At 32.8% G+C, this 24558-nt stretch overlaps 1 protein-coding gene and 1 long non-coding RNA gene across 2 annotated transcripts in view; one reads left to right on the top strand and one right to left on the bottom strand.

Moving 5' to 3' along the window:
• Positions 1 to 24558, top strand: part of EFCAB3 (EF-hand calcium binding domain 3) — a 205631-nt gene that overhangs the window by 78885 nt on the left and 102188 nt on the right. Inside the window, exons 23-33 of the mRNA XM_074260947.1 lie at positions 2840 to 2893; positions 3568 to 3660; positions 5981 to 6034; positions 7512 to 7613; positions 11939 to 11992; positions 12650 to 12754; positions 13787 to 13840; positions 15290 to 15391; positions 20345 to 20398; positions 21080 to 21184; positions 24423 to 24476. Coding sequence (XP_074117048.1) covers positions 2840 to 2893; positions 3568 to 3660; positions 5981 to 6034; positions 7512 to 7613; positions 11939 to 11992; positions 12650 to 12754; positions 13787 to 13840; positions 15290 to 15391; positions 20345 to 20398; positions 21080 to 21184; positions 24423 to 24476 — 831 coding nt within the window. The remainder of the gene's footprint in view (positions 1 to 2839; positions 2894 to 3567; positions 3661 to 5980; positions 6035 to 7511; positions 7614 to 11938; positions 11993 to 12649; positions 12755 to 13786; positions 13841 to 15289; positions 15392 to 20344; positions 20399 to 21079; positions 21185 to 24422; positions 24477 to 24558) is intronic.
• Positions 1 to 24558, bottom strand: part of LOC141538924 (uncharacterized) — a 150113-nt gene that overhangs the window by 44639 nt on the left and 80916 nt on the right. The window lies entirely within an intron of this gene.

Here is a 24558-nt window from a genome sequence, read left to right as displayed (position 1 = left end):
GATATTCAGGAGTAGAGGGTTTGCTAATATAGTTAGAGCTAGAAGCAACCTTAAAGGACATCAAGTCCTCCTCATTTTATAGATAAGGAAACTCAGAGAGGTTAAGTGATATGCCTAAAGTTACATAGTTTATTTATCATATATTTATATCATTTAAATCTAAATCTCAGACCCCAATTTTAGCATAATGTCATATGCATCACACAAATAAATAGATTTGAATGTACCTAAGCATCTTATCACACAGGGAACCTCACTATGAAAGCTTTACTATTTGAAAATATGCATTCCATGTTATGGAATATTATTGCTCTGTAAGAAATGACCAGCAGGATGAATACAGAGAGGTTTGGAGAGACTTACATGAACTGATGCTGAGTGAAATGAGCAGAACCAGAAGATCACTATACACTTCAACAACAATACTGTATGAAGATATATTCTGATGGAAGTGTATATCTTCAACATAAAGATCCAACTCACTTCCAGTTGATCAATGATGGACAGAAACAACTACACCCAGAGAAAGAACACTGGGAATTGAATGTAAACTATTACCACTACTGTCTTTCTACCCAGGTTTCTTATACCTTCGGAATCCAATTTTTAACGTGCAACAAGAAAATTGGATTTACACACATATATTGTATCTAGGTTATACTGTAACACATGTAATATGTATGGGATTGCCTGTCATCTAGGGGAAGGAGTAGAGGGAGAGAGGGGAAAATTTGGAAAAATGAATACAAGGGATAATGTTATTAAAAAAATTACTCATGCATATGTACTGTCAAAAAATTATAATTATAAAATTAAATTTTAAAAATCAGTATAAAAAAGAAATAGAAAAAAAATATACATTCTATTTGGCAAAACATGGGGCTGTCCTAGGATGAGAAATATATGGCTTTTCCCAATAAGGTAGGATGTCAATTGTCACCTCCATTATTTGATGTAATTTCACCTATTGTAGCAAAAAATAATAAACATATTGAAGGGCTACATGTAGAAGGAAAACAAGATTATCAGTTTTTACAGATGATATGAAAAATTATTTAGAGGACCTAACAATAAACTAAAAACAATTTAAAAATAAAAAACTTCAGCAAAATAGAAAAAATATAAAATAAATCCAATCAAATTTCCAACTGTCTACATATTACCAGCATAATAAAGGGGGAAAAAATAGATATTCCATTAAAAATAATTCCACAAATGTATGATGGTTTGAAGTTTAGGTATTAAGATAGAAAAAGAAATTATATATACACAAATATAAAAACACCCTTAATAAAAATCAAGATACCATTAATTAAATAGTTATACATTGCTCATGTTTGGACCATGTTCACATAATAAAAAAGTGGAAATATTAGCTAAAGTAATGTATTTATTCAGAAAATTTTGAAAGGTCATGTGAAGACATGTCTTTCAATGAACTCTTAGTGAAGTTGAGAATTGGTCCAACCATTCTGGAAAGCAATTTGGACGTATAGCAAGCAAAAAAAAAAAAAAAAAAAGTAAACATTTTATATCTTTTGGCCCAGCTGTAAAGCTATTTTGTTTATGTCCTTATAGAAATCAAAAAATGACACAAGGAAGCTATAAGTAGAAGAAATATGTATGGTAGCCTTTTTTGTTATAACAAAGAACTGGAAATTTAAAAGAGTATGTATCAATTGAGGAATAACTAAGGAAATTATAATATATAAATGTAATAGAAGATTATTGAACCATTAAAAAAGAGCAAAAGATAGCTTCAGAGAAACAAAGGCAGATTTTATGAACTTAAGCTGAGTAAAGTGAGCAGATGCAAGTAAAAAACTATTAAATGATTACATCAAAAACAATAGCAGCTTTGAAAGACTTACCATTAATGTGATGAAATCTGACTTCAAAAAACTGGTAATGAATCTTAACATTCAATTCTTGCCAGAGAAGTTACAGAATAGAAGTGTAAACTAAGACAAAAAATTTCACATGTGGCTGTGTATAGATATATATTATTTTTTCCAATATTTTTGTTTGTTATGACTTTTGCTTCATATTAGGGACAGCTAGATGATACAATGGATAGATTGCCAGGCCTACAGTTATATATCTTCCTTAGTTCAAATCTGGCCTTAGACACTGACTAGATAGGTGACCCTGGGCAATTCACTTAAGTTCCCTTGTCTCACTCACTCATTTGAAAAAGGAGCTGCAGAAGGAAACAGCAAACCACTCCTTTATCAAGAAAACCTCATATTGCATCATTAAGAATAGGATATAGCTGAACAATGACAATCAGGTTTTTATTAGGAGTAGAGGCATGGAATTTTGGGGAGGACAGGGAAGTAATAGTAATACAAAAAAGGATAAATGATTGAAAAGAATATTAATTAAAGATGTATAAAATACAGAAAAGAGAACAGGCACTCAGAAAAAGAGAAAAGCACAATGGTGGGAAATGCCTTCTTAAATTTATCTTTTTTTTTAATTTACACATAATACTCATATGTTCACATAATGAAAAAACAGCTTGTTAACAAAAATGTACAATTTCATGTAAAAAATATTCAAATCAAGAACTTGTGAAGTAATATCTGTTTGAATCAAAGATTTTCTCTGAAATAAATCTTCCATTCACTACAATGAATTATAAGTCAGAAGAATCTTGATAAATGAAAGGGATGGATTTATCTCCTTGAGAATTCTTCTTTATTCTTCATTTCCATTTGGTGAAGGAAGAAAGGAATAGGACTGTCTATTGACAGGATTTACAAAATCGTGAACTTTGTGCTATTATTGTAATTCTCTGTTACTTTCTCTGGGACCTGAATTAAACCTTCTCTTTCAGCCAATGAGAAAGTGAATCTGAAAGACTTAATGAATGTTCTACAGAATCTGAAAGGTGAGTGAAAAACTGTTTTATTTGTTGTCAATGATTCTCTTATCCTTCCAATTTACTGATTGTTTCTCTATCATGACATCTAGTTCTTTTTGTACAGCCATTCTGGAGGAAGAAATTCACCAAACTCTGTTACTATAGAAAATTTCAAAGCTTCTGGCCAAAGTATATACATTAGCCATCTGTTTTGCCAGAATCCATCAGCCCTGACCAATTTATTCCTTACTATGTATGTGCTATGGAGATTCCTCTCAAAATATTTGCCAGAGTCTCTTGAACCAGTGTCACAGAAACATATCATCTTCCAAGTTCTTCCAATGATTCTCCATGTGTGTTATTAGCAATTTGTATTATCTCACCCTCAAATTAGGAATGATGAATCCAGTTCTGAAATTCATATAATAATTGAATTTACATGTAGGTTTTATACAATCTGTCATTCTTGAACACAATTCCATGTTTCTTATTATTCTCCTTGAGGACAGAGACAGTGTTTTTGATTTTCCTTTTATTACCAGGATTTTATGATATTACCTGTTATGTAGTAATCTCTTATAGAAATGCTTGTTGACTTGCCTTGGTTTTAAATTCCTATGAGTTAGCACAATACCTAACATAGAATAAGGTCTTAATGAGTACCTTATTGATTACATAATTCAATTTTCTTATTTCTGAAGGAGGGAAAATTAACATTGACAATCTGGGCAAGATGGGTATCCAGCTCACAGATAAAGAAATGGAAGAATTATTAAATAATCTGCCAGTTGATGGTGAGAATTTCTTATGCTTTGCTGTGGGGAAAGACATTTCCTTCCTGTCTGAGAACTTATGAAAGAATCCTAATTTAGTTCACATGAAAAGAATTTCCTATCCAAAAAGCTCATCAAAATGAAGGATGAAATATTTCTTATTGAACCTTCAAGTCAAGAGTTCCCCAAAATGTCACTGAGGTAGAACACAGGAATGGAAGATTCCTGACTTCACCACTGGTCTTATTTGTTGCTTAATAGCCATCTTTAAAGGGAGAAGCCCAATGTTACTGTGATCAGTGAATCCTAACCAGCCAGAGAAAAATGTTCTAGTACTGGACTTGGAATCAGGAAGACCTGAGTTCAAATCTTGGTTTAGACATGTATGATTCTGGACAAGTCACATTTCCTCATTTAATCTCTCTATTCTCATCTGTAAAATGGGAATAATACTAGTGCCTATTATATAAAGTTGTTCTGAGAATCAAGTTAGAAAAAATAAATATATTTTATGCATATATGTAAATATATGTATCATAGTATTGAAACATAAACTATTATGTAAATACCAATTATTATTATTATTTTCAATGGTCTGAGTAGATTAAGCAGATTGTAACCCAATTATATCTAACTATATCTTGTCATCATTCTTTGGTCAAAATAAGAAAAAAATCATGTAGTAGGCATCTTTCTGAAGATTATCCCTTATCTACATAGCTTTATTGGTCTTGTAAATGAGGTAACTGATGATTTACTGGTAGTGCTTAAAAATGTTAATGGTTATGGAAGAGATGTATGTATATAAAAATTAGGATGTATTTTAAAAGACCAATCAGTTTCTCTAAGCCAAAATTCATAATTTCAGCAAATATAGATATAAATAGACACATATATGTGTACATATACATAAATACATATATATAGGTGTATGTGTGTATGTGAATAAGGTACTAGTCTATTCTGCTCAGCTGATAAAGAACATGAATTTTTAATACATCAGGAACCAATGACCTTTCACTATATTCCCTCTAACAATACATTTTATAAACCTCTCATTTTGTAAGCTGCCTTTGACAATCATTTCTGCCTCCCAAAACAAAACAAAACAAAATTGAATACTATATCTAAATTAAATTGACCCATGCATATGTGAGTGTGGGTTGAGATATGCAAACAGAGAGATTGTAGAAGGAAAATCAACAAGTCAGCAATTGGCTGGATGTGGGGAGTAGAGAATAAGGAAAGAGTTGAAATTGACATTTAGAGTGTATACATTTGGTAATGATTCCTGTAGCAAAGATCTCACAGGGTTATTACTATAATAATTATCCTTTATCACACATTCGACTTAAATAGCACAAACTTCTTCCGTAGTTCAATAGTTCAATTGCTAGGCTTTTAACAAAGTGATCCTCCTAAATGGAAATATTCTTCTTCAGGGGCCATACTTATTTCCAACTGAATCATTTAACTGCTATTTTAGTATAATATTTTTATAATAGAGTTATATATTTGTTTCCTCATGTACAACATATCCTAAACTTATTCAATTACAGAAATCAAATATACATAAAATATTAAGATTTTGGAACATTAGAAGAAAAAACTAACTCTTCCTTGTATTATTGGGAAAAAAAACAAAGAAGTTTCTTAATCTATAGTATCATATCATATCTGTGCTGGGAAGGGACACAAACATGGACTAGTCTAGTCCCTTTATTTTACGAAGGAGGAAATGAAGGAGGATAGGTGGTGGCCAGTTCTATATTACTGCCAAAATATCCCAAATCTAATATGCCTAAATAAAATGTCCTATTAGAAATTCTTCTGATGTTCAATAGCAAAAAGATGAAAAAGATCCCTGAATGGTTGTGAGGTACATTTATAGTACAGTATGTATAGGTATAGATGCAGAGTCAGGGAGATCTGAGTTCAGAGTCTTAAGCATGAACAAGCTATGTGCCTTAACCTCTCTGAGCCTCAGCTTCCTCATCTGTAAAAATGGAAATAATAATACTACCAGTTGCTCATGGTTTTTATGAAGTTAAAATGAGTCAATCTTTGAAAAGCACTTAGCAATCCCTCAATCCTTATATAAATACCAACTATTACTATTACTACTTATTATCATCTATTTATAGGTTGAGAACTTTCTTCATTTCTTAACTGAATGTTTTAAATTAACATCTACAGAAAAATAATATTAAATTCCAAGATAATTGACTGAGGTCAGAGAAAAATGTTAAATTCCTCTGGCTTATCTCATAAGAATTTAATATAATACTATTCTTGTGAGATTCTGCATCCACAGGTCTCTAACATGTGCTTTTTCTCACAGCTGATGGGAATGTTGCCCTCAATGAAGTTATGGATGAGGTGAAATCTATTAAAGGTGAGTGGGAAAGTATAATGAGAAGGCAGGTAAACATCAACATCTCAATACTTTTCAGAAAAACCTATGAGAGTAAGCACTATCACATAATGGATCAGAGATATAACCTGAGAGTTGAGAGGACCTTATAGTCACTTCCTGCCTATAGCACTTGCTAGTTTATGACTGTGGGGCAAGTTACTTCCACTGGCAGGCAGGCTCCTGAACAGTATACATAAAGATAATTGGCTGACCTTCAGGTACACAGATAATCAATTTGCAAGCATTTATTAGCAGCCTATTGGATCTATGCTAGGCACTAGAGAAACAAAGACAAAAACGATGAAAAAGTCTCATCTCACAAGGAGTTTGACTTGTCTTGGGAAGGATCACATGTACACATATAAATAAATGCAGAACAAGTACAACATAATTTGGGAGGGAGGGCCCTAGCAATGAGGAAATCAGGAAAGCCTCCTCAATAGAAGCCAGACATTATGGTTTACCATGAAGAAAAAGAAAGATTCTGAAGTAGAAGTAAGGAAGAGACAATGGGGTGAACCAGCTAGTAAGATAATAGAGAGAGATGAAAGGCCCTGTGTGAGAAATAGAAGTTAGGCAAAGGAAAGATAGATTGGGGCAAGGTTCCAAAATCCATAGAAACAGGAGTTTATGAATTTGATCCATGAGAAATAAGGAACCAGGGGAGTTCCACACATTCAATAGATATATAATCAAAGAACACTATTTTATCAACTGTGTGGAAGATGAATTCAAGGGGGAGAGGACTATTGAGGAAAGGAAACACCAATTAAGATGGTATTGTAACATCTCTTCAAGGGATGATGGGCCATGACTTGAACTTAAGTTGAGGTTGGATGAATAGAGGGTGGATTTGAAAGACTTTATAGAGGGAAAAATGCCAAGTTTCAGGAATTTTTTAGATATAGCGGTATTCAGGGAGAAAGACTCAGGAGTCCAGGAAAACAACTGCAACACTAACATTACCTGTGGTGAATGAGTTATTAAATGATCATCATTATATTTAAATACACTTGCAAGCCTCCTAGATTCTCTTCTGTTTCTTTTGTAACAAGTCCCAAATTTTGTATAATGTAAAGTATTTGTCAGCTCTACTTTTCCTAAGATTGAGACAGATTTCATTCTAGGTCTCCAAACCAGCGGTAAAGTGTGGGATTGCATTCAAAACAATTGGGATAAAGGCAAAGACAATCAAACCCTACTTATTAACCACATCCATGTAATTTAAAGCATCACTGTTTTGCCACTGTTCACCAGACATGAACCAGAAAGGAAAATTACTAATTCTGAAGGTCTGGGTGACTTTCCATAATTTATATGTAGACTCACCTCGAATAATAATTCTCCTCTCCTTGTTGAATTTGGAGACGATAGGACACTCAGATGCTTATTTTTCCCACTGGAAAAAATGTTCCTCACATTCCCATTTTTCACCATTCTCATCTTTTATAAATAGAAAATATTGATGCTCACAACCTAAAAAACTTTCTGAAGGACATGGGGATCATACTCACAGAAGATGAATATCAAGATCTCCTGAAAGATCTGCCAATAGATGGTAAGTATTCTGGATTACACTGAGGCTATGAGGGGAACTTAAGCTTGATTGTGTGAAAATGCCTTAAACTTTATAAAGAAAGATGCCTCACTCTGCTCTCTAGAATTCTTCACCTTTAGGGTAAGGATAAAGGCTAACTAGTGGAAGATCAGACCATTTTAGCAACCAGGAAACCTAAACAAGAAAGATTTGGAAGAATAAAAATAAAGGAAACAGTTAGGGGAAAGCAGAAGACATAGTTAAGGAATGACAAGAAAATAACCCAATACTGCCCCTGTCATTATATGACATCTATACACAATTCAAGAGCATCTTTGTTGAGGATATTAGGAAGGAACAAGCAGGTGTTTGCAAAAGGTAGTCAATAATGTCTCACACCTTTGTCATTTTGTAGCTGACAGAAAGATGCCTAAAATATAAGCTCGTATTTTACTTACTGATTGCCAATTATGAAAAAGTTATTTGATTTGATTGAGCAAAAGAATTCCTGAGAGATTCTTTTCCAAAAAAAGATTTCCTGTCCATATGCAAAAAGCAATCTATGTTCCTTGAAAGATCTAACAACAGAGATAACCCTCTTCAATGGCCCTCTGATTATAAACATAAGGAAAGACATATTTCCTGTTGAGTTGTTTGAATCATGTACAACTTTCCTGGACTCATTTAGAGTTTTTTGTGTTTTTTTTTTTGTTGTTGTTGTTGTTGTTTTTGGCAAAGATACTGGAATGAACTGCCATTTTCTTCTTCAGCCCATTTTATAAAAGTAACACAAACAAGATTAAAATACTTGCTCCATGTCCCACACCTAGTGTCTGAGGTCACATTTGAACTCAGGTCTTTCTTACTCTAGGAGTCTCATGCTCTCTTCACTGCACCACCTGTCTAAAACAAGGATCTATATAGAAACTAAAACATTCAGCTCTGTGATAAAGGAGATACCATAGGGAAACCAAAGTAAAATGGGTTTCTTGGTGGATAGAGAAGTTTTCCAGATGGTCCTCTTTGGGGATGAAATTTTGCTAGTTGCAAAAAAATTGGAATATTGCAGAGTCTCCTGGGAGAGCTCAGTAACTACAAAAAAGTTTTTGCAAACAATCCAAACTGGGAAGGCCAAGTAGATAAAGAATGTCTGTTACACTAATCATGATGTGTCTTTATTTCACAAATTTAGACACTTTTCCCTGAGTATAAGTGTATCTGGGAGAAAGAACAAAGATGGGTCAGTTCTTCCCAGAAAACAGTAAGTTAGGCTGTCTTTGGGAAATGTAAAACTCAACAAATTACACCAAGTTTCCTATGGAAACAAAGGCCCATTTTTAATACAAGTATTTTGCCAGCATTATTTCTACACAGACATTGAATGAAACACTTCCCAAGATTTAAAAATTAATATCATATACAGAGAGATGCTTTATAGTTATTACCAAACTATAGCATATAACCAATGAGCAAGCAACTAGGAAGAATAGGAGTTAAATATGGTTATGACAGAGTAAGGTTGAGGGGTAAACAAGTAGATAACAAGAGTGCTCCACTGCTATCCTGCTCATGAAAGGATAGCTCAGAGAGGCTCAGAAAGATTAAGTGATTTGCCTAAAGTTACACAGTTATTGATCATATGAGATATCATTGCAACCCAAATCTCAGACTCCAAGTTTGGTACTCTCCTATCTGCATCTTTTCAAGGAAATCCCAAACAGATGCTTTTGAATATGCCTGAGTTCTTATCACACAAGGAACCTCACTATGGAAGCTTTTCTGTTTGAAAGTATGCATTCTATATTATTATTCTGTAAGACATAAGCAGCAGGATGAATACAGAGAGGCTTGGAGAGACTTACATTAACTGATGCTAAGTGAAATGAGCAGAACCATCATTATATATGTCAACAACGATACTGTATGAGGATGTATTCTGATGGAAGTGGATATCTTCGACAAAGAGAAAATCTAATTCAGTTCTAATTAATCTATGATGGACAGAATCAGCTACACCCAGAAAAAAAACACTGGGAAATGAGTGTAAACTGTTTGCATTTTTGTTTTTCTTCCCAGGTTATTTTTACCTTCTGAATCCAATTCTCCCTGTGCAACAAGAGAACTGTTTGGTTCTGCACACATATATTGTATCTATGATATACTATAACATATTTAGCATGTATAAGACTGTTTGCCATCTAGGGGAGGGGGTGGAGGGAGGGAAGGGAAAAGTCGGAACAGAAGTAAGTGCAAGCAATAAGATTGTAAAATATTGTAAAAAAAATTACCCAAGAATATGTTCTATCAATAAAAAGTTATAATAAAAAAAAAGTATGCATTCTATTTGGCAAAACATGGGGCTGTCCTAGGATGAGAAATATATGGCCTTTCCCAATAAGCTAGGGGTAAAAAAATGGATGTTAGTTGTCACCTTTATTATTTAATGTAGTTCATCTATTGTAACAAAAAATAATTACATTGAAGAACTACATGTAGAAGGAAAATAAGATTATCAGTTTTTATAGATATAACCATTGATTTAAAAGATCTTAACAAAATAAAAATTTAGAACAATTAAAAAAAAAAGTTTAGCACAATAGAAAAAATATAAATAAAACCATGTCCATATTGAATTTCCAAACTTTCTATATATTACCAATACAATAAGGGGATACAATAAAGAGATAAAAATAGATATTCCATTAAAAATAACTACATAAATATATAATTCTTTGATGTATATCTTCCAAAATAACAAATCATATGTACATAAATATAAAAACACACTTTCTAAAAATACAGATATAATTAATGAAATAGGTAGGAATTTTTCATATTTGGACTATGTTCATATAATTTAAAAAATGAAAATATTAGCTAAATTAATGTATTTATTCAGAAAAATTTTAGAGGTCCTGGAAATAGAAGTATTTTAACGAACTCTTGGTGAAGCTGAGAATTAGTTCAAGTATTCTGAAAAGCAATTTGGACCTATAGAAAAAAAAGTAAAGAAAATTATTATACTCTTTGACCCACTGATATTTCTACTTTATGTCATTAAAAAATAAAAAAAACCACATAAAGGACACAAAAGTAGAAGAAAAATGTATAGCAGTACTTTTTGTTATATACTGGAAATGTAAAGGGTGTGTATCCATTGAGGAATAGCTAAGGAAATTATAATATGTAAATGTAATAGAATATTATTGCATCATAAGAACAAGCACAAGGACAGTTTCAGAGAAGCAAAGGGGAGCTTTTTATGAATTGAAGCTGAAGTGAGCAGAACCAAAAAAAAATTATGAAATAATTATTTCAAAAACAAAAGCAACTTTGAAAGACAAGATTAATGTGATATGGACTGACTTCAAAAGACTGATTTTGAATCTTAATATTCATTTCTTGCCAGAGAAATTACAGAATAGGATTGCAGACCAAGAAAAAAATTTTCACACATGGCTGGTGTGTGGATATATTTTTCTTTATTATATTTTTATTATGTCCTGTGGTTCTTATTAGGGGGAGCTAGATGATGCAATGGATAGGTTGCCAGGCCTAGAATCAATAAGTCACACTTCCTTAGTTCAAATCTGGCCTCAGACACTTACTAGATGGGTGAGTCTGGACAATTCACTTAAAGTCTCTTGCCTCACTTTCCTCATCCGTAAAATGAGCTGGAGAAGGAAATAGCAAACCATTCCATTAAGAAAACCTCACCTTGGGTCATTAAGAGTAGGGCACAGCTAAACAATGACAATAAAGTTTTATTAGAGATAGAGGGATGGCATTTTGGGGAGGAAAAGGAAGCAATAATATTGATAGAAAAAGAATTAAAGAATGGAAAGATTTATAAAATACACAGAAGAGAACTGGTATTCAGAAAAAGTCAGAGAGAAGCACAATGTAGGAAATACCTTCTTAAATTTATCATAGACTTTTTTTTAAAAAATTGCACATAATCCAATCTCAAATAATGAAAAAATACTCTATTACCAAAACAATACCGACTACAATTTCCCATAAAATATACTCAAGTCAAGAGCATGTGAAGTAATATTTGTTTGAATCTAAGTTTTTCTCTGAAATAAATCTCTATTCATTACAATGAATTGTGTTACCACAGAGTCAGAAGAATTTTGATAAATGAAAGGGATGAATTTATCCCCTTGAGAGCTCTTCTACTTTCTTCTTGACCATTTGATGGAGCAAGGGGGGATGGTCTTTATAGTCTGGGTTTATAAATTGATGATTTTATTATATAACTGTTATTGCTGTTTGGATTTGCTATTTGTATTATTGTAATTCTGTTATTTTGTCTGTGACCTGAAATGTACCTTCTTTTACAGCCAATGAGAAAATAAATCTGAAAGACTTGATGAATGCTCTACAGAATCTGAAAGGTGAGTGAAAAACTTTTATTCTTAGTGATTTTAATGTGAATCCTCTTATTTTTGAAATTTACTGATATAGTGTACCTCTGTCATGGCTTCCAGTTATTAATGTACATTCTGGAGGAAGAAATTCACCAGACCCTGTTACTGTGGAAAACTTCAAAGCTCTTGGCCAAAATTTGTACAACTCTGACAACAACTTTCTTACTATGTGCTCTGGGGGTTTCTCTCAAAATACTTGTCAGAGTCTCTTGGACCAGTATCACAAGACAGATCATCTTCCAAGTTCTCCCAATGACTCTCCATGTGTGTCCTTAAAAATATGTATTATCTTACCCTCAAATTAGGAATGATGAATCCAGTGCTAAAGTTCATGTAATAATTGAATTTACATGTAAGCTTTATACAATCTGTCAATCTTGGGCATAATTTCATATTTTTCTTATTTATATCATACATTAGACTGAATTCCTTGAGGGAAGAGACATTGCTTTTGATTTTCCTTTTATTACCAGCACTTTATGATATTACCTGCCGTGTAGTAATCTCTTAAAGAAATGCTTGACTTGGTTTTGAATTACTATGCTTTACTACAGTGGATAGCATATAATAAGGACTCAATGAGTGCTTTATTGATAACATTATTTAATTTTCCTGTTTCTGAAGGGGGGAAAATTAATGTTGATAATCTGCATAAAGTTCTGGGGAAAAAGGGGATCCAGCTCACAGATAAAGAAATGGAAGAACTATTGAGTAACCTGCCAGTTGATGGTAAGCATTTCTTATGCCCTTGTTTACTATGGGGAAAGACATTTCCTTCCTCACTGAGAATTTCTGAAAGAATCCTAATTTAGTTCACATGAAAACAATTTCCCATATAAAAACCTTATCAAAATGAATGATGAAATATTATTTCTGACTAAACTTTCTAGTCAAGAATTCCCACAAATGGCACTGAGAAGTAGAATACAAAAATGGAGGATTCTGACTCTCTTCACAGTCCTTCCCTGAACTGCCTAATGGCCATCTTTAATGGGACAAGCCCAGTGTTACTGTGATCAAGGAATCCTAACAAGCCAAAAAAATTTTTCTTGTTTTTCTCAAGACACCCTGAATTCAAATCCTATTTTAGTCATTTACTGGTATGATTTTAAACAAGTCACTTGTCCTCATTTAACCTCTCTTTTCTCATTCTGTAAAATGGACATAGTAATAACACCTGCTATATAAGGTTGTTCTGAGAATCAAAATAGAAAAAATACATATATACATATATATATGTAAATATATATGTACAGTATTGAAACCTAAAACTATCATGTAAATACCATGTTTTCAATAGTCTGAGTAGACTAAGCAGACTGTAACCCAAATATATCTAACTATATCTTCTCATCTTTCTTTGGACAAAATAAGAAAAAATATCTAATGTGCAACTTTCTGAAAATGATCCCTTATCTACTTAGCCTTATTGGTCTTGTAAAGGAGGCAAATGATAATTTTCTAGCAGATTATTTGAAAAGTTTGATTTCACCATGGCTATGGAAGACATGTATGTTATAAACTGCCTGAAAATTGACATACATTTTAAAGGACTAATGAGGGATGAAAATTCATGATTTCAGTTAATATAGATATAGGTATAGATAAAATAGGACAAAATTTCAAGGTAATTGACTGAGATCAGAGGAAAAATGATAAATTTCCCTGGTTTATTTCATAATTTCAGAATGCAATGTAATGTAATGCTATTTTTGTAAGATTCTGCATCCTTAGATCTCTACCTTGTGCCTTATCTTATAGCTGATGAGAATGTGGCCCTTAATGAAGTTTTGGATAAGGTGAAATCTATTGAAGGTGAGTGAGAAGTTATAATGAGAAGGTAGATAAATACCAACATCTCAATATAGTTCAGAAAAACCTATGAGAGGAAGCATGATAGTGGATCAGAAATATAGCCTGAGAATCAAGAAGACCTTAGATTTACATCCTGCCTATAGCACTTACTAGCTATGTGACTATGGGAGAAGTTACTTTCCATTGCAGGCAAGCTCCTAAACAGTGAGGATAATTTGTTATCTACACTGACAGAGATAATCAACTTGCAAGCATTTATTAGGAGCCTATTAGATCTGTGCTAGGCACTGGAGAAACAAAGGCAAAAACAATGAAAAGGTCCCATATCACAAGGAGTTTGCCTTCTCTTAGGAAAGACAACATGTACACATATTGAACATATGCAGAATAAATACAACATTATTTGGGAGGTAGGGCCCTAGCACTGGGGGAATCAGGAAAGCCTCCCCATAGAAGGCAGAGATTACGAAGGAAAAGAAGGGCTCTGAGATAGAAATAAGAAAAGATAGCATGGAGGCAACTAATAAGATAACAGACATGAAAAGCTGTGTGAAGAAGAGAAGCTGGGCAAAAGAAAGGTATATATAATGAGATTATAAAGATTGATTGGGCCAGGTTTTAAAATCCATTGATGGGAGTTTTGTATATTTCATCCAGGAAAAGTAGGGAACCAGGGGAGATATAAGCTTAAAGAACACTACTTCAGCAAATATGTGGAAGATAAATTGGAAGATGAAAGCATTTGGGGAAAAGGAGATGCTAATTCAGGTGCCATTGTAACATTTCTTTGAGGGAGATAGCGATTTGAACTTAAGTTGCAGAGGTATAAGAAGAGAAAAAAGGGTAGATATGAAAGAATTTAATGAGGGAAAATAGCAAGATTCAGGCATTTGTTAGGTATGGTGTGGGAAGAAGAAAGAAGAGACTCAGGAGTCCAGTAAAACAACTGCAACACTAACATTACCTGGTGGTAGTGGATGAGTTATTAAATGATCATCATTCTATTTAAATAAAGTTTCCTAGATTCTCTTCTGTTTCTTTTGGAGCAAGTCCCAAATTTCATATGATATAACATATTTTCTGGCTCTATTCCTAAGATTGAGACAGACAACACTCTAGACCTCTAAGCAAAGATAATCAAACCCTACTTATTAGCTACATCCATGTAACTTAAAGTATTCATTTTGCCACTATCTGGTAACCATTTTATACTCCTCAGTATAGGATTGTTCAGCCAAATGTATTTGCCTGAACCAGGAAGAAAAATTTCTAATTCTGAACACATAGATGACTTCCCATAATTTATATGTAGACTCACCTCAAATAATAACTCTCCTCTCCTTGTTGAATTTGAAGACAATAAGACTCAAATGTTTATCTTTCCCATTCTGGAATCACTAGATATTCCTCACTTTCCCATCTTTCACCATTCTCATTTTTTGTGAACAGAAAATATTGATGCTCAAAACCTAAAAGACTTTCTGAAGGATATGGGGATCATATTCACAGAAGATGAATATCAAGATCTCCTGAAAATCCTGCCAATTGATGGTAAGTATTCCAGATTACACTGTGCCTAGGAGAACAACTTGGGCTTGATTATGTGAAAATGTCTGATGCTTTTTAAAGAAAGATGCCTCTGACTATTCCCTAGAATTCTTCAACTTCAGAGTAAGCATAAAAACTAACCAGTGGAAGATTGGACCAGTTTAGCATCTAGGAAACCTAGGAATAGTATTGAACTTATAAAGTTTTAATGGTAGCTACAGAAATGGAAACAGTATTTCCCTATCCTATATTAGATTATGGGAAGGCAAGTCTAAACTGCTACTCTGATAAATTTAGAAATAATTGGTAATGGTTGCCTTTAGATTTGGGAATTCATAACATTTCATACTTTTAAACTTTGCATGGACTAGAATTAGAAAGTATGGTATCATGGAAGGAAGGACTAGATTGGGAATTGAGGACTGAAATACATGTATCAGTTTGATTGTTACTCTCCATGGATAGGGTCTGAAGAAGTTTTGTTTCCCTTATAACTTGGAGAAAGTAAGCATTTTAAAATGGGCATTTGTGAGTAAATTAAATCAAAAATCATAGATCCTTGAGATAGCCTGGTGGTACTGTGGATAAAATTGTTTTGTTTAGAGTCAAAAAGATCAGATCAAACATGACTTCAGGTATTTAGGCTTCAGGCACATAGGCTGTGTGAATCTGGGAACGATTCAAATTCATTATTCCAGCTTATTCACTGAAAAATGAAAATGATAATAATACCAGCCTCACCAGGTAATTTTAAGGATAACAATGAGTTTGTAAATCACTTTTTAACTAAATGAAAGCTATAAAGTCATATAGTTAAATGGTTTGAAAAGGCAAAGAAGAAACTGGTGTTACATACAGAGGCAACAAAAAACATAATTTCATGGAATGTTTCAATCATCCCTTATTATAGAATCAAGGATAATTATTCATGATAAAGGAAAGAGAGACACCAGAGTTTTCTAGATTATAAAAAAGCTTTTTGCATTCATATCAAGAACAGTTTTTTCAGAAAAAGAATTAGAGCTATAGGGACTCGGTGAAAAGCAAAAAAAAAAAATTAGATTTCTTAACAGATTAGAAAGTATTTATTATAGATGGTGAGTAATAATTAGATCAGCTGTGAATAATAAGACCACTGCTTTATCAAGAAAAAGATCAGAATATAAAAATACAACATTATATTTTCATTATAATATTCTGGATATGATGTTTAACATAATATATAAAGAATATAAAGAAAATAATATAAAGTCATGAACATAATATGAGAAAGGAATATGGCATATGATTGAAACAACTTAGTCTTGAATTATTTAAAGAAGGATTAATAATAAAAATGTAAAATAAGCATCACAAAATACATGAATGGCCATTAAAAAGCAGAATTTTAACCATTCTAAAACTATTGCCACAAGAGGAAAACCAAATGTGCCCAGTAAGCACTCTAGTCAGGAAATGTTTAACTTACATGCCAAATGAAGAAACATGACAACATTAGTTTTAGATAGTAAATTTGTTTGTAAAATAACATGGAGAAGAATGATAGACATAAATATAAAACAGTATTGTCTCATAAAGCACAATGAACTATCAAAAGTTATAGCAATGTAAAGAAAACTTTATATAGAAAGAATCCCTCTAATGGAATCTCTAGTTTAAGGATAAATAAATAAAAATAAGTAAGAGAATATGAAAAGATGTCTAATGATTAGTTTAATAGTGAAGACTAGTAAAGATGGAATTCTTATAACCAAATATCACAATCCAGGATAAGATTATATAGGAGGGATAAAAATGGCATTAAAGAGAACAAAGATGAGAAATAACTGCCAAACTGGAACAAGAATATAACAAGATTATTATTTGTTCTAAAGGAGACACAATTGTGATGGATAAAGAGACCACCAAAAGTCATGGTACTTTTTCAGATTAAATAGCTATAAACTATACTAAGACTTTTGGGACACCTAATATATAAAGGTATCTGAAAGAGAGGGAATATATGAAAAATATATCTTATTGATAATTGAATAATATTAATAAACAGGTGACTGAGAAAACATCAACAGTAACTGACCTATGCCTACTCTTTCCCCAATACAAAATTGTTGTATGCACCATCTATGTACAATTCAAGAACATCTTTCTTGAGGTTATTATGAAGGAACAAGGAGGGTTTGAAAAAGATAGTCAACAATGGCCCTATCTTTCTCATTCTGTAGTTGACAAAAAGATACAGAAATTATAAGATCCCATTTAATTTATTTTTTGCCAATTATGAAAAAGTATTTGATTTGAATGAGCAAAAGAATATCTTTTTCAGCAAATATCTCCTGTGCAACACCAGTCTAAGTTGCTTAGAAAGATATAATGATCCTCTGATCATAAACATAAGGAAAGACATTTTTCTGTTGAGCCATTTCAAATGTGTCCAACTCTTCTGGATCTCATTTGGAGTTTTCTTGGCAAAGATACTGGAATGAACTGCCATTTCCTTCCTCAGCCGATTTTACAAAATTGATACAAACAGCATTAAACTATTTGCCCAGTGTTGTATAACTTAGGTAAATGTTTGAAGTCAAATTTGAACTCATGTCTTACTTTCTCTCACTGTACCATCTACCTAAACCAGCATCTGTATAGTGGCTAAAGGAATTCACCACTGTGATAAAGGAGATGCCATAGAGAGTCCAAGGCAAAGTGGATTTCTTGGTGAATAATGAAGTTTCCCAGATGGTCCTCTGGGAAATTTTGCCAGTTGCATCAAAAACTGGGATAGTGCAGAGCCTCCTGAGAAAGCTCTGTAACTACTAAAAAGGTTTTGCAAACAATCCACAAGGGAAGGCCAAGTAGATGAGGACTTGTCTGTTACACAAATTATTACATACTTTTATGTCACAAACTTACAGTTTGACCCAAGTGACTATATCTGAGTAAGTATATCTGAGAGAAATCAATTGAGGAACAACTAAGAAAATTATAATATACAAATGTAACAAAATATTATTGCACCATAAGAAAAAGCACAAAGGATACCTTCAAAGAAACAAAGGAAGCCTTTTATGAATTAAAGCTGGGTGAAGTGAACAGAATAAAGAAAAAAAATTATAAAATGATTAATTCAAAAAACAAAAATTCAACTTTGAAATACTTAAAATTAATGTGATATGAAGACTGATTTCAAAAGACTAAGTATGAATCTTAATATTCATCTCTTGCCAGAGAAGTTAAATCATAGAAGTACAGACCAAGAAAAAAAATTTTCACATATGAGTGATGTGTGGATATATTTTTCTTTATTACACTTTTCTTTGTTATGACCTCTGGTTCTTATTATAAGCAGCTAGATAATGCAATGATTACCAGACCTCGAGTCAATAAGTCACATCTTCCTTAGTTCAAATCTGGCCTTAGACATTGATTAGATGGATGACCCTGGGCAATTCACTTAAGTTCTCTTGCTTCAGTTTTCTCATCTGAAAAATAAGCTGGAGAAAGAAATGGCAAAGCACTCCTTCATCAAGAAAACCTCACATTGGATCATTAATAATAGGACACAAAAATGTTTGTGGCAGCCCTTTTTGGTAGTGGCTAGAAATTGGAAATTGAATGGATGCCCATCAATTGGAGAATGGCTGAATAAGTTGTGGTATATGAATGTTATGGAATATTATTGTTCTATAAGAAGTTACCAGCAGGATGAATACAGAGAGACTTGGAGAGACTTACATGAACTGATGCTGAGTGAAATGAGCAGGACCAGAAGATCATTATATACTTCAACAACAATACTATATGATGATCAATTCTGATGGACATAGCTCTTTTCAACAATGAGATGAACCAAATCAGTTCCATTTGTTCAATAATGAAGAGAACCAGCTACACCCAGCGAAAGAACTGTGGGAAATGAGTATGAACCACAACATAGCATTTCCACTCCCTCTGTTTTTGTCCGCTTGCATTTTTTATTTCCTTCTCAGGTTATTTTTACCTTATGTCTAAGTCTGATTTTTCTTGTGCAACAAAATAACTGCATGGATATGTATACATATATTATATTTAACACATACTTTAACATATTTAACATGTATGGCTCTACCTGCCATCTAGGGGAGGGGGTGGAGGGAAAGAGGGGAAAAGTTGGAACAAAAGGTTTTGCAAGGGTCAGTGCTGAAAAATTACCCATGCATCTATCTTGTAAATAAAAAGCTATAACAAAAAAGAGTAGGGCATAACTAAACAATGACAATTAATTTTTTATTAGAAATAGAGGGATGGCATTTTGGGGAGGAAAAGGAAGTAGTAATACTGAATGGAAAAAGGATAAAAGAATGAAACGATATTAAGGAAAAAATGTATTAAGTACACAAAAGAGAATTGGTATTCAGAAAAAGTCAGCGAGAAGTACAATGTGGGAAATAACTTCTTAAATTTATCCTATATCTTTTTTTTAAAAATTATACATGATTGGTCAATCTGCCATTTGGGGGAAGGGGTAGGGGGAAGGGAGGGGAAAAGTTGGAACAAAAAGTTTTGCAATTGTCAATGCTGAAAAATTACCCATGCATATATCTTGTAAATAAAAACCTATTAAAAATAAAAATAAAAAATTATACAATACAGATTCAATGTCATATAATGAAAAATCACCCTGTCACCAAAACAGTACCATCTACAATTTTGTGTAAAAAAGATACTCAAGTCAAGAACTTCTGAAGTTTGATTCTGTTTGAATCAAAGATTTTCTCTGAAATAAATCTTCCATTTACTACATAATAAATGAAAAGGATGGATTTATCCCCTTGAGAGCTCTTCTTCTTTCTTCTTTCCTATTTGGTAGAGCAAGGAAGGAATACAATGGTCTTTATAGGCTGAGTTTACAAAATACTGAACTTTGTGCTATTGTTGTAATTCTCTGTTACTTTCTGACTTGAATTACACCTTCTCTTATAGACAACGGAAAAGTGAATTTGAAAGACTTAATAAATGTGCTACAGAATCTGAAAGGTAAGTGGAAAACTTTTATTTGTTCTCAAATTACTAATTCTCTTATTCTTCCAATTTACTGATTGTTTCTCTATCATGATTCCCAATTCTTTATATACAGCCACCCTAAAGGAGGCAATTCACCAGATCCTGTTCTGTAGAAAACTTCAAAGCTCTTGGACAAAATATGTACATTAGCTGTCTGCTTTGTCAGAATCTATCAGTCCTGAACAATTTATTCCTTACTATGTGCTAAGGAGGTTTCTCTCAAAATATTTGTCAGTCTCTTAGACCAGTATTGCAGGAACAGATCATCTTCCAAGTTCTTCCAATGACTCTTCATATGTGTCTTTAGAAATCTGTATTATCTCATCCACAAATTGAGAATGATAAATCCAGTTCTGAAATTCATATAATTGAATTTACATGTAGGTGTTATATACTCTTTCAGTCTTGGGCACAATTCCATATTTTTTCGTATTTATCTCACACGTGAATTCCTTGAGGGTAGAGACAGTGCTTTTGATTTTTCTTTTATTACCAGAATTTTAAGACATTGTCTTGCATGTAATAATCTCTTAAAGAAATCCTTGTTGACTTGACTTGGTTTTAAATTTTTATGGTTTAAGACAGTGCCTAACATATAATAAGGACTTAATGAGTGCTTTATTGATTACATTATTCATTTTTTTATTTCTGAAGGAGGGAAAATTAATATTAATAATCTGGAAAAAGTTCTGGAAAAGATGGGGATCCAGCTTACAGATAAAGAAATGGAAGAACTATTGAGTAACCTGCCAGTTGATGGTAAGCATTTCTTATGTTCCTGTTTGTTTTAGGGAAAGACATTTCTTTCCTGTCTCAGAAATTCTAAAAGAATCCTATTTATATTCATAAGAAAAAAAATTCCTATACAAAAATCCCATCAAAATGAATGTTTAAATATTAATTCTGGCTGAACTTTCAAGTTTCCACAAATGCCACTGAGGTAGAACATAGGAATGGAAGATTGCTGACTTTTCACCACAGTCCTTCCCTGAGCTGCTTGATGGCCATCTTTAATGGGACAAGCCCAGTGTTACAATGATGCTAATCAGCCAGAGAAAATTTTCCATTACTGGACTTGGACTCAAGAAGAACTGAGTTGAGAAACTTACTGGTAGGGCAGCTAGGTGGTGCAGTGGATAGAGCACCAGCCCTGAAATCAGGAGGACCTGAGTTCAAATCTTATCTCAGACACTTAAACACTTCCTAGCTGTGTGAGCCTGGGGTAAGTCACTTATCCCCAATTGCCTCAGAAAAAAAAACACTTCCTAGCTGTGTGAGCCTGGGTAAGTCACTTATCCCCAATTGCCTCAGAAAAAAAAAAAAAAAAAGAAGAAGAAGAAGAAACTTACTGGTATGATCCTGGGCAAGTCATTGGTCCTCATCTGTCCTTCCTCAACTATAAAATGGGTATAGTAAAACTGTCTGCTATATGAGGTTGTTCTAAGAATCAAATTAGAATATATATAATGTATATGGACAATATGTATGATATATATGTACATACATGCATACATGGGCAATATATATGATATATATGTGAGTGTGTATACTGTATTGCAAACCCAAAAGTGTTAAGTAAATATTAGTGATTATTATTACTTCAAAAAATCCATGTTTACAATGTTCTTAGTAGACTGAGCAGATTGCACCCAGCAATATCTAACTATATTTCCTCATCTTTCTTTGGCCAAAATAAGAAAAAACATCTAATGTGTAACTTTCTGAAGATGATCCCTAGTAAAACTGTCTGCTATATGAGGTTGTTCTAAGAATCAAATTAGAATATATATAATGTATATGGACAATATGTATGATATATATGTACATACATGCATACATGGGCAATATATATGATATATATGTGAGTGTGTATACTGTATTGCAAACCCAAAAGTGTTAAGTAAATATTAGTGATTATTATTACTTCAAAAAATCCATGTTTACAATGTTCTTAGTAGACTGAGCAGATTGCACCCAGCAATATCTAACTATATTTCCTCATCTTTCTTTGGCCAAAATAAGAAAAAACATCTAATGTGTAACTTTCTGAAGATGATCCCTTATATATTTAGCCTTATTGGTCTGGCAAATGAAGCAACTGATGATATACTAGCAATTAATTTAAAATTTTTAATCTCACAATGGTTATAGAAGACATGTATCTAATAAGTTGATTAAAAATTGACATGCACTTTAAAATCAAGGCTTCTAATTGAACCAAAATTCATGATTTCAGGACATGTAGATATAAATATAGATAAAAACATATGTATAGGGGCAGCTAGGTGGCTCAGTGGATAGAGCACCAGCCCTGAAGTCAGGAGGATCTGACTTCTTAGCTGTGTGACCCTGGGCAGTGCACTTAACCCCAATTGCTTCAGCCCAAAAAAAAAAAAAAGAGAGAGAGAGAGAGAGAGAGAGAAAGAAAAAGAAAAAACATATACATGTACACATAAAAAGTATGTGTGTATATGTACATATTGTAATGTGTGTGGTATACATATGTATGTGTTTGTGAGTACATATGTGATATATGTGTGTGATATATGTATTGTAATGCATATGTGTGTGTGTGTATGAATTAGATCCTATGCTATTCTGACTAGTTGAAAAAGGCTGTAAATTTTCAGTGCTTCAGGAACCTATGACTTTTCAATATATTCCCTCTACCAACACATTCTCTCATTTCTGATACAGCTTTTGACAGCCATTTGTGCCCCTCAAAACAAAAATGAATACAGTATTTAATTAACTTGACACCTCCAAATGCACAATGTGAATGTGGGTTGAGAGGTGAAAGCAGAGAGACTTTAAAAGGAAAACTAACAAATCTTAGCATCTGACTAGATGAAGAGAAGGGAGTAAGGAAAGAGCTGAAGATGGCATTTAGAGTACACACAACTGTTAATGATTCCTGTAGCCAAGTTCTCACAGAGTTATTATTGTAAGACTTAATTTTGTCCTTTATCACATATTTAACTTGAATAGCATAAACATCCTCTCTAGTTCAATGCTTCAATTTCTGGGCTTTAACAAAGTGATCCTCCTAAATGAAATTGTTCTACTGGGGCCATACTTATTTCCATCTGAATCATTTAATTGCTATGTAAGCATAATATTTTATGATAAAATTACATACTGGTTTCCTCATAGACAATCTGTCTTATACTTAACCAATTAGAGAAAGCAAAGGTACATGAAATATTAACCACATACAGGATTGTGGTCAGAATATTGAAAGAAAAAAAATCTAGAATATCTTTTCCTTGGGTTATTTAAAAAAAAAAAAAAAAAAAAAAAAAAAGGCAGTTTCTTAGTCCATAGGATCATGCTGGCAGGAGACACAGACATGACCTAGTATAATCTGTTCATTTTATAATGCAGAAAATGGAGAAAAGATAGGAAGTGCCCAGTTTTCTCTCTACTACTGCCAAATGTCCCAAATCTCATATGCCTAAATAAAATGTCCTATTAGAAGTTCTTCTGGTGTTCGGTAACAAAGAGAAGAGAAGATCCCTGAATGACTGTGTGAATTATCTTAATGGTACAGTATGTATAGGTCTAAATGAAGTCAGCAAGACCTGAGGACAGAACCTTAGACATGAAGTAGCTGTGTCACTTAGAACAAGTCATTTAACCTCTGTAAGACTCAGAATTCATATCTGTAAAATGGACATGATAATAACAGCAGTCACTCAGGATTGTTGTGAATATAAAGTGAGTCAGTCTTTGAAAAGCATTTAGAAACCCCTAAATTCTTAAGAAAATGCTAATCATTACTATTATTTTTATCATCAATTTACAAATTGAGAACTTTTTTTCATTTCTTAACTGAGTTTTTGAAAGAAACATCTAGAGAAAACAGGATAAAATTCCAAGGTAACTGAGTTCAGAGAAAAATGTTAAATTCCTCTGGCTTATCTCATAATTTCCGAATGCAATTTTTTTGAGGTTCTGCATCCTCAAGTCTCTGTCTCACTTGCACTTTATCTTACAGCTGATGAGAATGTTGCTCTCAAAGAAGTTATAGATGAGGTGAAATATATTAAAGGTGAGTAAGAAGTTATAATGAGAAGGCAAATGAACATCGTCACATTTTTCAGAAAAACCTATGAAAGGAAGCATGGAATAGT

This window comes from Sminthopsis crassicaudata, chromosome 4, assembly GCF_048593235.1.
Source record: "Sminthopsis crassicaudata isolate SCR6 chromosome 4, ASM4859323v1, whole genome shotgun sequence".
Taxonomy (NCBI): domain Eukaryota; kingdom Metazoa; phylum Chordata; class Mammalia; order Dasyuromorphia; family Dasyuridae; genus Sminthopsis; species Sminthopsis crassicaudata.
This window is presented reverse-complemented; position numbering and strand designations above follow the sequence as displayed.